General features: G+C 36.4%; 1 protein-coding gene across 1 annotated transcript in view; it reads left to right on the forward strand.

Moving 5' to 3' along the window:
• The first annotated feature begins 375 nt into the window (after positions 1–375).
• Positions 376–15,231, forward strand: part of srgap3 (SLIT-ROBO Rho GTPase activating protein 3) — a 102,614-nt gene continuing 87,758 nt past the window's right edge. Inside the window, exon 1 of the mRNA XM_088917175.1 lies at positions 376–668. Within this exon, the coding sequence (XP_088773301.1) occupies positions 602–668 (67 nt within the window). The 5' untranslated portion in view covers positions 376–601. The remainder of the gene's footprint in view (positions 669–15,231) is intronic.

Below are 15,231 nucleotides of genomic sequence, written 5' to 3' on the forward strand. Positions count from 1 at the left end.
TCACAAAAATAAAAAATAGGGGAGAAAAAAAGATGGGAGGAGTCTGGTGACGTCTGCTTCAATTCACCCTGCAGCAAAAAATCTTCAGTGTGCACAGACTTATTCAAATGAAGCAAGGCGATTGTTTTGCGCACTTACACAGTTCGTTTGAGTCTGTACTTCAAGAAAATGAACCAATAATGGAAGGACATATAAAACTGGATGTTTCGCTAACCGACTCTGTTTTGGGTTGATATAATCCACACGGCTTTCTCCCGGTTTGCAGTTAAGGTTTTTGGATGTCACGTTTATCACAAGAAAGGAGGAGTCGTTGTTTTTTTCATTGTAGCGTAGTGGTGCTTTACGTTTGAGAATACAGACTGTTAAAATCTTCAACACAGGTGAGCAGTCGTGCACGTCTTTAAAGTTTTCACTTGAAGCACCCTGTTTTGCAAACAAGAGTCTGTCTTTCGAGGGGTGCAGAACACAGCAAGGTTTTGCGCTTCTCGGGGGTGTTAACTGAAAACAGGACAATCTCAATACTGTGAAGCTGAATTTTTCCAACTGAAATCGACCGAGCCAGGACATCGTAGGGCATCGTATACTTCATACTTCCAGAACCATGTCTTCTCAAAACAAATTCAAGAAGGACAAGGAGATCACAACGGAATACGAAACACAAGTGAAAGGTCGGTATTTTTCTAAAATATTATTTGACGGACATAGTAATTCTCATGTTGTATCTTTGCATTGCAACTTTCCCATTCACTGTTTGTTTATTATTTCAATACTAAAATTGGACTCTAGTGTCATTCCCTTTCTGGAAAGCCTAATAAAAAAAAACTTGCCGGTGGATATGAAACGCACATCTGCCGTTGGTGTGACTTTGCGCTGCATTGCAGCGGAGAGCGGTAAAACAAGGTTGGCTAGAGAGTCATTCCCATTGAGACACGTCCCTGTATCATTTTGACAGTTTCATGTTATCTTAAACGTTGAGTATTTTGGTCGATTGGCCTCCTTCGTGTATTCTGGGTCTTGATTTATGTTGACACTGTCATTGGGTTACAAGGTGAATATCGCTCGTGATCTTGTGTAATATTTTTAGGCGAACAGCTCCACTAACGCATTTGTTACTGTATATTCCAGGTTGTATTAGATAAACTCAGGCTTTAAATCACTTTTTGAATAACTATATTATCGTGCATGTCATATGATAGACTAAGCATTTCTCTTTGAGGTCGTTCTGGATGCACATCTAAAAGAATACCATCACGTTGACCATTATTAACAGTAGTAATAATCCTTAATAATATTAATAATAAACAGTCATACTAAAGTGGCAGACATGCCCCCTCAAGTAGTGTGACGCATGCATGAGTCAGTATGTGATTAAATTCATATTTCACAACTGGGTTTTAGGGTACTCTACGAAGTCATGGTAAATCTGGGAGTTATTTTTTCCCCTCGTATCTACTTCCGTGGAAGTGTGGTGAAGGTTCGTGTTTTTCTATCATCTCCGTGAATAGCATCTCGCGGCTTTGTTGCTGGGTAGAATGATGCTTGAAATGCCGGTCCATTTCTGCGCGAGGCTCCGAAAGCAGCCAGATGGGTGGAATTGGAGGGGGAGCTCCTTCAATTGTTAGCCTTTGTTTACGCTTTAAAGCCTTTGTAGTGGCTTTCGAGAAAGGCGGAATGAAATAGAAACTAAATACCCCCCCACCCACCCTTACACACACACACGAGTGTTAGACTAGTGGAAACGTCTTTGCACACACATAAACTCCATTGTGAAAACAACAGCATGAACAATCTTGGAACATTGACTGAAATGTACAGTAACATCTGGGATACTAGTGGTATATTGAACCCCTTGGCTGATGCGCAGGGCAAAGCCTTTCTAAGCATAAATGGAGAATTGCTTTTAAAATACAGATAAGGTTTAGGTTAAATATCTCGAAATTGATTCCCTGATAGTGAACAGTTCTGAAAGCTGTGTTCACTTGACAATAAAGACTGCAATAAGAACTGTGTTCCATTAAGTTTAAGGGGAGGACTAGAGAGGAGAGAGTGTGTGGGTAAGAACACTTTTGAACACTGATTTCAGTAGCTCATTCCAATAGTAACTCATTCCAATTACAGACTCGACTGGTATGGCATATTCAAAAGAAAGGAAAATATAATCCAGGCCGAGCTAGTGTAATCTGTAGTCTCCTATAGTCACTTATAAAACCCACAGGACAGCATTCTTCTCGAAAGCAGGTGTCTGTCAGGAAGTCACAGACAGCTATAGAAGCCTAGCACCAGCGAGGACATCTATCACCATTGAGATTGAGAACACCATTCACTCTTGCTTTACTGCTGTCAGTGGCAGTCGACTCATGAGAAATGACAACCATGCTTAATGGGCATTGTGCACCCTAAGGGTTATTGCACAGCTCGGCCTATCAACTACAGCAGTTGTCAGGTTTGGCCATGGATCTGTTATTGCGGTACCACGCAAAAGGAGCCTTAGAATGTTAATTAAAGTTGTGCATATAAAAAACAAAGGACTTTAGAAGACTTCATCAGTCCTTTAATAAACAGAAGTCCGGATATTTTATTTTTTCTGTATACTGTATCTTTGTTTTATGTTTCCCTTTGTGTGTCTGCTGTCTTATGTAGAGCTTGGATAAAGTACCAACTATATACAGTAAGTGAACATTTTAGCTTGCAACAATTTCATCAGCATGGGCACTTATTTCTCCCAAGTTGAAAAAATGAGGAACAATTTCAAAACATGGTGCGCAGATGGGCAGAAATCGGAAATTATAAACAGCTTTGGAAAGTGAGCTGTTTGAGTATGTTACCATACTTCATATGTAGCATACCTCATACAGCTTCATACTTCTGTTTTTTTAAGCAGTGATACTTGTGGTTAAAATGACTGTATTAAACATATTTCACTGTTTTTATATGTAAATAGTAGTATTTTGTCTCCCAGTTCACGTAAGGAATTAATGCAGCGATTGATTTTGAAGTGACCTTGAAAGATGCTTGTCACCGCTGTAACAAATGTTTTTTTTCCCATGTTCATTTTCAATTTGTTGTATTTCAGATTACTGCTAATATGCAACATATATGAAAGATAAAATAATAGGTTGTATAATTTGCCTTCATTATCTAATTATCATTGCAAGCCATCACCTACTGTATGTTCTTTAGTATCTGGCTACATGTTTTTATTTTATTGATGTATCATGCATGTTTAAAAACAATAGGCTAATCGTTTTCTCCAGGAGGACAATAAGCAGTTTATGCACCATAACAGCAGTGGGTCTTCCTATGTTTTATCAGCATTATCTGGAAGACCCATGTTGCTGTACATCTGTTTGAAGCAATAGCGTTTTTTATTGTAAGTGTCCCTAGGGACAGCTAACACAGAAATGGTCCCAAATCCTTTTAACCTGCTCAGCCATGAGATAGGTCCATACAGAAACTGTTTCAGAGCTCGGCAAGGTCCAGAAAACCAAAGTCTCAACTGTTTTGTTTGATTTATTAAAGTTTCATATTTTCTTCTGGGAAAAAAAAAGCCTGAAATAATCAGTAAAGGAAGGTAGAAAGAGAAGGAAAGACGTTATAGGTTTTTCTTTTCTGTGTGATAATGTTATCGTAAAATGACAATATTTTTTTAGTTTTTCACAAGCTGTGACAAACAATAACCTTTGGCTGTGCCCATGGATAGTTTTTAATGAAAATTATTTACAATTAACCAAAAGTGGTCAAATGTAGGAGAGTGTGTTGTATGTTTCGAAAATGTGGCTGTCTTTAATGAGGTAAATAAGGCTGCATTCATATTGTTTCCACTGAAGTATAGATAGGTTAAAGTCAATGACAGACGAGATCTTTTTGTAGTTATGTGGGTTGTAAGTGTTCAGTGTATGATTTCTGTGGTCCTTAGCTGGCAGAACGGGATCTGTGATCACTCAGTGCAAGAATTCCAGTTACCATCTGGGGAAAAGTTGAGGTAATAATTACCAAGTGTCCAAAAGACTTTCCATAAATGAGAAGAATATGAAAAGAATATGGCATCCTGGCAGACTGCAGAAGAATGAAGAACAATGCACTTGCATAGTACATGGATCTTGTCAGATCTCGGAGGCTCAGCCAAGGTGTTTCCGGTCATTATTGGGATTGGAGAGCTCTGAGGAATGCCAGGTGGCTGTTGTGCTTGTGGACCAGTAAGTGGTGCTTTTTCCTCTGGATCAGATTTTCAAAAGCGATGACCCAATATGGTGAACAGAGACACGGATAATGCCCAATGGATTTTTAACCAAGTTGTCTACTTCATGGCCTCTAAATATTCCGTGGAAATGTTTGTAAGAGGAGGGTTGTTAACTCCAGTGTCTTGACTAATTTCTGCCTTGAACTTCACAATGTCTCTTCTTAATTGAGTTGGTGAAGTAATTTCTCATTTCTCCATTTGCTCTGCTGTGTGGTGGGGTTTCTGGTGAAAAATAATTTTGTGCGATGTCACATAAGTGAATGTTATACGTCCGTGACAGATGAAGTGAGTTCCTTCCTAAACATTAGCACTTTTCATACCTAAGTGCCTTTATAAATGCAAGAAATTTAAATTCTTATTTATTGAAACATTATAATAATAATAATAATAATAATAATAATATACAACTGAAATGTTTTACTGCCTTTATTAAGTCCAATATAGTTTTATAAAAGAATACATGTTTAAATTAATTCTAGCAAAAAATTCTATGTGTAGTATTGTCAACTTTACCATCTTTGTTTTGTTTATTACTATTAAAATTGGGATTTAAAATATATTTGAAACAGTAAATGGAGGCAAAAGACAGTATTGGCATTAGGTTTGATTAGCTTCTGTAGGAAGTTCTCTAGCCCAGCATGTATTAAAAAAACACCTTTTTAATTTCCTGTGCTGTACTTGAGCCAGATTATTTGTTTTTTCAACTTATAACAATTTTTAAATTAACTTTTCAGTCAGGAAGTAGGTGCAGTTATCTGCAGGCTCTCCAATATCATTCTGAGTTACTGTGCTTATCACAGCATCACACCAGTTATAGTAAAGTAACTCTTGCTAGTCTTTTGTTAATACTGTATATCTTGCTATGCAGTATGTATTGCTATTGAGATTAAAGAATGCATTTGTTTTCAAAACCTGCAAAAAGCAAGCAAAATATATCCACCATCAGGTTATGCTGTGTGCTGTATTGTTTTGCTTTGAAGAACATTTTATTTTTTATAGGAGGTTGGAAAGTAAACAGACGTATTTATCCTTGACTTTAAAATGCCTTTTTAAGTGAGGAAATTAAACAGCATATTTGGTAAATATTTATCTTCCGAATAAAATAGTTTTTCTGACAGCTTGTGTTACCACTTGACTTCTTCCATGGCATGCTCAGATCTCTCGAAAAAGGAATTGATTTATTCATTGATCAAATTATATTTTCTTTTCTTTTAAATGCAGCACTGTCAGGATTTGAAAAGCATAGCGGCAAGGATTAATACAGTTTTTTTTCCAATGTGTTTCTTTAACTAGATTGAGCTTGAACTGTGGTATTGTAGATGGGGAGAGGCATTGGAGCTGACATTGTGGTGCAGCGCTTAGCATAGCTGCCTTGCAGCGCTGGGGTCCTGGGTTCAATACCTGAGGAGCTGTACATTCTCCCCTTTGCATGGGTTTCTCCCAGGTTTCCTCCCACAGTCCAAAGACTTGGCCATTTGGCTTCTGAGAGAACTTGAACTGTGATGGACTGGCATCCCATCCAGAGTGTGCCCTGTCTTGTGTCCTGTGCTTGCTTGGATAGGCTCCGGCTCCTCCGTGACCCTGAATTGGATAATTTGGTTTGAAGGTGGATGGAGAGGAATCGGAAAGTATGTCTCTGTGCAAAAGGGTGTCTGCAATGCTAACAATGTAATGTATTTTTTTTTCACATAGTAGTACCGAGTTCTTTGCTTTATATACTTTGCGATACAGAATTAGGAAACTGTATTCAGTTATTGAACTCTGCTAGATGTTTGCCCATCATTTCCAGATCCCAAATACTGTATGTTAAAGGAAAGTTTTGGGTTATTTCTAGAGTCTGAGTTGTTTCCAGTGATATAAGGCAGATGTGCTTAGAATCTGCAAGAGTTTTGCCAGAATGAAATGACGAGTCTAATGTAGAAGCATTCCAAGGTCATTTTCGGGATTGATGACAACTAATTCAAAAATAATCTTGTATGTTTAATTAAATAAAATTATTATCATTATTAAATAAAATTGTAAACTGAATATGAATAAAAGACCGGAGACGAGGGTAGTAACGTACAAATTGGAATAAATTGAAAAAAATATCAGCTCCAGATTCAAATGGCAATTTTTTGTTTTTTGTGTGATGATATATAGATGTGCTATAAAGTGCTATAGATGCATTACAAGTGATGTTTGTTATACAATGAAATACTGTTAAAAATAGCTTCATCTGTCTTCACAGCATGTCTATGAGGTGTGCTTTTAAACATGATTAATGGGATTACAGTGCATTTAAATATCATGTAGTTTAACAACAGGGGAAATGTTCATTCAAAGGTCATGGTACTTAGTATAGAAATCATTCTTGAATATTTTAGTTACCACTGTACCATTCATCACCAGCTGGTAGCCCCCAATTAAACACTGACAAGCTATTAAGGTGCAGGTTTTTTGCAGTTAAATGATCACAAAAATGCCTGTTGATACCTGCTTTCTGAATATAGCAGAGTGGCTAATATCAAGGGTCAGCTTGTTTTAGCACACCGAGGAACATCTTTTCCTACTTAGAATTACAATTACACTTTGGAATTAATTTTGGAAAAGTGAAAACGGCAATGCCAAAAAATGGAAGTCATTACTTGTAGATTTATTTAATGTATCTACCCTTGTTCAGTGACTACGGTGCAGCATTACTGCAGAGGTACCAGTTGCTGTTTATGAGAAGCATTTAGTCTCTGACTCTTAAAACTGAGCATTAAGCTTATTACAATTACTTTGTGTAATAGTTAAAGCTTGTCTGCTTTAGTTTGCTACCACACTGTTTTGCTGACTAAAAGTCCTTTTGTGCATTCAAGCATCAATTATGCTGTTTGCATAAAGTGCAGCAATGGGTTCAGTGAAGTTATTTAATAAAACAGACCACTTTGTAATCAGTCTTGACCTTTACAGTAAGAATGAAAAAAGATTAATGTTTCTGTGAGAGGAACCTGTTTTTCTTGTAAGGCTTCTGCAAACAAAAAGCACAGTGTCTTTGAATTAACAGACACTGTCTGGTTTCATTAGCATTATAACAATGCATCATTTTGAAACCTGAAGTATGCCAATCAGTATGAATTTGCTATTTGATGTTAAAGCATCCCACGGGGATAAAAGAAAGTTAAAATGACTTATCTGTGCATATTCAAGGGGCCACATCAACACTAAGGCAGCATCCTTCTGAAGTGCTTTTTGCTATTTTACACACAAGCTTAGTGTGAATGAGGGCTCTCAAACTATTGGGGAATGAGGAAACATAATCAGGAGTATGTTTGAACGCGTCCAGAAATGACTGCTGTTTCATTTTTAACATCCTTCCGCTGTCTCTCTTGTTTTTGTTTTGTGGGAGGTGTTGTAAAACTGACAGGTTGGACAGGTAGGTCTCCATATAAGCTGAATGGGATGGGTGCAAGAAAGCCTGGAATGTAAAAACAAGACAGTGTGAGGATTTATTCAACTGATTGTGAACTACAGCATATGTTTGTTTCTAGAAAATTGCACTTATTTTTCACCATTGTGTGAACATGAAGACGATAATGCACATGTCGATATACATTTCTGTGCATCATTGCTAAAATATGACTAAAAGCGTTAAATTGACTGAACTGTACTGGACTATGCAGGCAACCACTCACATGATAGATTGATTCTCAGTCAAATTTGAGCATAGCAGGGAGTCCCTGTGCTCATACAAACCTCTTCTGACATAGAACCCATGAACATGCAGATGCATAAAATCAATGTACTCTTCTGAAGCAGTAGTGATTTATTTTAATGATAGAATGGTGCATTGCCTCTGACTGAATATTTTTCACATTTTCATCAACTACTCTAAAGCAGTCCGCATAGGGTTACAGCGATAACAGTACAATATGTAAGTGAAAAACAGAAAAAAAGCATGTACAGAATAACTTGATATATATTTGTGCACTATTGTTTAAAATATTCTAAAACACATTTTGGATATTTTTAAAAAAGCAAAGCAACACTACTGTTCTAATCAAATTACCTCATCCTTTATTGATGCCTTTAATTCCTGAGAATTGGTTTTATAAAGAAAAACAAAAAAAAAGCCAGTAAGTTACAGAATTACTGGTTAGTATATAAACAGACCACTGCACATATAGGATCTTTCACATTAGCTGCCTTAAAGCCTCTGCCTTAAACACTGTTTCCAAATGAATGGATTTCATTTAAAGTCTCTGATTTCTCACAGGAGAACAAATCAGCTTCTTGGTTAATTCAACCAATTCAGCCATTTTCTTTTTCCCCCACTTCGTACACAGCAAATAAACAATTGCTCATCTCATTCATAAAATTTACTTCTGTGGGTTTGCCCATCAGTATTGATTTGGTGGTCTTGGGTGGTGTCAGTGAGAATGTGCTTTTTATTCACTAAAGGGCTTCTACAGAAAGCAAGCTCTAAACTGCCGAAGAAGACTGCGTAGATAGAGGTATTAACCAGGCCATGTCACCTGCTTTGAGTACTAGAGCATCGCATGAAATGATTGTTTTGTTTTCTATTGTAGAAAATAGAGGTAAATAAATAATATGATGTGACTCTAGTCTTTTAATTTAATTTATCCTTGTTTTTGTGACAGTGAAACATAGTTTTCTATTTTTAACTTTTTTTACAATAGTCTCCTTACATCAAAATGATAAAGCAAGTTTGAACAGAACAGGGGGAGGCACTTTTATGCTTTCATTATGTTATTAATAATAATAAGAGTTAGTGTTTACAATACAGTAAGCAGAATATGGTTCCTGGTGGTTAATTTAAATTGAACTTGTTCTGTTGTTGCTGATGCAAAGGATGGTGAAATTGTCTGAAGTTTTTAAGCAATCTTCTTAGGGTGGACAATATACAGTACTGTATCTCATGGGTTAATATTATGTAATAAGCTGCAATTCCCTTTTAGTATTTCACTAAGTCTTGGATAGGCACTAACATTGGCTGTAAGCCAATGTTATAAAGTAGACAGTACACTGAAGGACAGTTATATATAGGCAGAAAGTATGTCAATGGAAAATTGACAGTATATAAAGAAAGAGCACTATTAAAGGAAGGATCCATCCAAAATTCTAACTTTCAGTTGAAGTTTTTATTTGAAAAGGCTGTTCTCATAGTTAAGACACAATATGTGTACAACAAAGGGATTATATATAAAACAGATGGTAATTATCAAAAATAACGTATGTGAGCCAAAACATCACTGAGTTAAAAACATAGTGTTTTACTATTGAAGCAATTGCACAAAGAATCTTAGGAGACTGAAAATGTCAAAGGTCTCAACACAATCAAGAGTTGGGATACCCAAAGTAAAGGGAGATCAATAGTAACCAGAATATATATATAGTGTAAACATACAGGAGAGATTATAGTAAAACAATATGAGAAATGATTGTATTTTCAAAGATATTTCAACAAGACACAAAAATATTTTCCCTTGCAATATTACTAATATTAATTAATCACAATACATTATATGAAAGAGACTATCATAACTTTGCCCACACTTGCTTTATAGTACCTACTAAAATGTGAATTTGTTCAGAGCGACACCTACAATGTGATGTAATAGCATTCATTTAGATCTAATCTTTTCACAGCTATCTCACACATTCATGACATGTCTGGGTCTTGTAAAAATAATGTGCTGCTTAAATGTCATAATTTTATTGTTGCTAACTACTTCAGTTGAAGCAGGGTGTAAGAAAGACATACTTGTGAAAATATTTGCAATAATGTGTATGTTGAAATAATTTATATCTCCCAAAAGCCATTATATTTGGAGCTTTTTCTCCAGGTCTGAACAGTTAAAGTCAAGTCTGTTTGTTGCATTTTCATGGTGCCTGAGGACAATGACCATGGCATCCTTTTTTTCCATGAATATTGTACTAGTGATAGGACTCTAAAGCTAAGATTTTTTTTTTTTTGTAATCTGATGAATAACAAGAGAAAAAACAATTTCGTTACCGGTTACCTTCTTAAATAACTGCTTATTACCGAAAATGTGAGGTTTCATCCAAAGAGAGTGGAGATTTGCTTTGTCTCTTTTGCAGTGTGTTCATGCCAAAAATTCTGCTTAAATTCAATATTTGTAAATGATTTCTATAGCTTTAGATTTACTTAGTAAACCAGGTGCCTTGAACAAAAAATAGGTATGACAATCATAGCACAGCTATGAAGCACGCCCCTTGTGAAGTGTCACAGCATGGTTCATAAAAACAAATGGAATCACTTAAAAAAAAATGAGGCCCTCCATGACTTTGCGTCAGCTGTTCTTCTTGTGTTTTCAAACTGTTCTGCAGACGAAAGGCCTGATTTGCATTTAAATGGAGAAATGTTAAACAGAGTAAAACCCAGGAGCCTCAAAAGCACGAGTTTTAATTTGCACAATGAAGGCTCTAAATGAAACTTCTCACACGCAGTCTAAATTCAGCCTCACGGAAAATAAAAAAGAGCTGTGGGTAGCAGAGGGCTGAAAGGATCCGAGCCATGCTTTTAGCCAGTGTCTCCCTTTCTCTCTCCCCTTCATTCAGAAACCCCTCTGTGGATTTTGCTTAAGCTTTACCAAACTCCACTTCTGCAGATGCTTTAATCTAGTGAGCAAGAACAAAGTCGAGAGTAATTAGGAATCCCACATGGATAAGCAGCTCGTACGGTCATATACACACTAACGGGATGACAGCAGCACACATGGTCTTTCTCACGTGGACAATATAACTGCAGATTTCTGTTTCGACTCAGGCACAGGACTGTCTTTTAACAACCACCGGGGTAGACTGCATTGATGGCTTCAGCTTTCTAATCTGCGGTAGATTGGCTAGATAAAGCCTAAAAACATTTGGAATTTGCATGCCCTGTTTTTTTTTTATCTGTCTAAACCATTCAGTCGTGTATTGTGGCCATATGGTGGTGTGTGCATGGCGCGATTGTCTTTTGAATTGCTCATTTTATTAGATTTGTCTATTATTTATCTTCCGGCTGCTCTCAAAGTCTCTGTGCCCTGCTGGGCCTGGCATCGGGACAGCAGGTTGCTTGTCCTCTTGGCTGCCTTCCTCAACGTAGGCTTGTTAAAACAAGTTCTTGGGAGAAGGGCAGTGTGACGTTTCCCATTTTCCCTCCCTGTTTATGCTAGACCACTTCCCTAATGAGTATCCTGGTAATTGCACAATGGATGTGTTTTTAAACTCTGGCTTTTATTAAATAGCTTGCAAATAAATGACAAATACACAAAGTACGACTTATGCTTTAACAATCTTAGTAATTACCATTTTAGCTTTTAGCTTCTGAAAGCTTGTCAGTAATTTACATTTAGAAAAATGAGATTGTCTTGTAACAGTTACACTTTGAAGAAACCTGTAAAGTTACAGATATTGAAAGCAATACAAAATTTTGATTAAAGTAACTGTATTGTGGTACGTTGCAAGATTTAATTAAGATAAATTGCAATTGCCAGCACTCCTGGCATTTCCCCTTTGATCTTTTCATCTCTGTCATTTCTTGAACTAGAACATCTTCCTTTCATTAAGCTTTTGTGTTTTCTGAAAGGAAGTCTGACTCTTCAGAGTCATCTGTTGCCAATGAAGAAACATACCAACGTGGTAATTCAGAACAGCCAGTTATAAAAAATGTGTTAGAGATTCACTGTGCAGGCACATCTTCATTTTTAATAACTTAGATTAGAACCAAACTGTTCAGGATCAGGGTTTGCCCATTTCATTTATGACAGTGAGATGCCATTTTCAGAGATGTCAAAATTCAAAATAAAGTAAAAGGTTGACATGAGAGTTTAAAAAGAAAGAAAAGTTACATTTGCTTAGAAACTCTGTGTTTTAACTTCAGTTGCATACTGCCTTTACAGTACATGTTAACAGTGGGTTAAAACCATGTCCAGTTTGATTTACTGTAAATAGGTGTGGACAAAATAATCAGAGCCCAAACATGTACTACTAAAATGCTTTCATCTTATACTGTATACTACATCTTTTAATGTTATCATGTCTTTTCTCTTCTGCAACTGACTGACAGTCCACTGTCCAAGTAGCAGAACACCTTAAAATATCTTTCTATACAGATTCGGGACTATCAATCTTTTCTGAACAAGTGGCTGAATCATTTTTACCACATTTGGCACAAAGCTGGAGTTTGTGCCTACATATGGTATATACAACATCTTGATTTTTCATTTTTTTTGTGAATTCCCGAGACCTGTATTTTCTGAGGTGGGATCAGTTTTCATTTGGATTCAAATTCCTTTACCTTTAAATGACTAGGAGCAAAAAAACAAAACAAATTAAAGTAAAATGGATCATGTGGAAAAAAAAGGAACTGGACAGGTTAGTGACAAATTAATACATGCTTTTAAATCTAAAGGCCTGTTCTGTCCTGTATGAAATACAATCTTTATCTTTCTTTTATCCAGGTTATGAGATGAAAATAAAAAACCTAAAGGGCCAGTAGCTTGCAGGAGGCAAAAAAAAATCCCTGCAAAATGAAACTAGATATCCAATGATGCATTTAAGATTCATTCAAAAGGAAAAGGCACAACTTGTCCTTACAAAACACTAAAATGGGGGGGGGGGATTTTGGGGACAGCAGCAGCTAGAAACTCTTCCTCCTCCTCAACACAAAGCTTTCGTTTTCAAGGGGCTCTCTCCACCACCCGATAAAAGAAAACTGAACACAAGCCTGGCACACATCCAGGCACAAGTTTTCATCAAAGAGGAGAGCCTTTTCTTTCATGCTAATGCCTCCTGAGAATATAACCAGCATGTTATGGATTATTATTTTAAAGCTGAACACTGCTGGTTTGAAGTTCATATAACACATAAGAGGCTGCATATTAAGACTGAGCCTAACACTCATCTTTACACGTTTTTTAAGAGGTTTAAAAATTAGGTTCCCAAATTGTAGGCCTTAGATTGATAAAACAGTTGGTTTTTTTTTCAAACCAGACAATATTTCTCTCCAGCATGTTTATGTGCATAAGAATTATTTACAGGCCCTTTGTTTCCCCTTGTGTTACAAACCAAGGATATAATAATAAATATTTTATGTGTCAGGATCCCCAAAAGATTTCAGATGATTCAATTGGTTCCAAAACCTGAAAAACAGTCTGCAGGGTTAACTGAATGATTTATAAATGTCAACACGTAACCTGCATTTTGGAGGTTGAATCACACCTGCACTTGCTAAAATGACCATACCACATCACAGAACAAGGCCTTTCTTTCAGTGGCTAACAGTTTGACCACTGACCACTGAGTTGTCACTGAGTCACTGAGTTGACCATTTGCCCAGCAAGTCTTTGGACTATGGAAGGAACTGGAGCACCTGGAAGACGCCCACATGAACATGGGGAGATCATACAAACTCCACGCAGACAGAATCCCAGGAACTGAACTCAGAGCTCCAGCACTGAAAGGCAGCTATGCTAACCCCTGCGCCACAGCCCCACCCAGGGCATGGCATCAAATCTAAACAGCACATATTACTATACTCAGCCTCTTGGAACTGAAACCACACTGAAAGAAGGAGATGTCTTTGCATATATGTAAAAATGACTTTTATCGGACATTTCATTTGATTATAGGAAGCACCACTATCCCTCACATTTGATGGTAAGATCTGACAGTATAGAACAGCCTTTCACAAATAATATCCAGTTACATTTACTGTGTTCTCACCACTGGGATTTACAAGTAAGACAGCAGAAAGCAGTTGGCTTATATTAAATACAATTTAAAAGATACAGAAAACTGAGAGAGAGAAGTGCTGAGACAATACACATGATGATAAAGCCCTTCTAAAAATTTTAAAATAAACTGATTACAATGTTTTTTTTTTATTCTGTGTGATTCCCTTAAAAACCCACTACATACTCCTCAGTATTGATCTATCAGGAAATAGGGTGGCTACTAATCTGTGTATATTTGATTAACCAAAAACCCTTGTCAGGATTTTCCCTGATACAAGCAGCACATTTAACATGCACATGTATGAATAGTTATTTGTCTGGTTATTTTTTTAATAGTTTAAAAGCAAGGTAAATGAGGATATAACTTTTTTAGAAGGGAGCTTTGTTTACTTGAAGGAATGACTGTAAATAACTGGTTTTGCACACAATTACAGTGTATAGAAAACTAAGCCTTTTTCCTCTCCATCATCTAACAAATTCAGCCAAAGAATTACAGTAGTTTGGCTTTGATCATGAAACCACTGTTTCCATCATGAATATTCTTCATTTTAAGTATGTCATCTGCATGTAACAGGAGGTGCATAACTACAGCCTGCCAATATACACTGTTTTTATTGCAAATTTATAGTTTAGAAATTAGCACAATTTTGAATTTTGACAATTACATAGAATGGAACAGTGATAGATGCGTTGGTTTTGTACAGTTATTGTTCCTTGTGAAGCACTTTAATCTACTCGGTAAAATTAATTTTTTAGTGGATGTTTTGCCAGAGTGATAAAAACTGCATGAAACCTTACTGTCTGAAATTATTTTGTTTTAGAGAAGATATTTTTGCACAGTATGAAGAGTTTATAAGGCTTACCGTAATGAAAATGTTTTAAGGTAATGAAGGTAATGAAATTTTAATTAATATGCCCTAATTTTGAATCACAAGGAGATTAAGTGAACTCTCAGAGCATCTTAGAATCATGATAATACCAGAGTTGTTTTGTGAAAACTAAATGCAAAGACTACCTATTTTCAAGGATGTTTAAATAAGTAAAAAATAAAGCTCAGATTTCAAATTCACAGTATTATACCTATTTTTTTTACCATATTCACTCTTTATTGGTCCCATTTTGCACTGGGATTTTGTATTCCTGCAGCAAAGAATTCTTTAGGTTAATGTTACTGCGGTAGTATGGATTGAGGAGGTTATGAATGATGAAATGGTCTTTTCTAGCATTGGCACTGCTTAGTCTTTGTGTTACATATCAACACTC

Source organism: Atractosteus spatula, chromosome 5 (genome assembly GCF_055471065.1).
Source record: "Atractosteus spatula isolate fAtrSpa1 chromosome 5, fAtrSpa1.hap1, whole genome shotgun sequence".
Lineage (NCBI taxonomy): Eukaryota > Metazoa > Chordata > Actinopteri > Semionotiformes > Lepisosteidae > Atractosteus > Atractosteus spatula.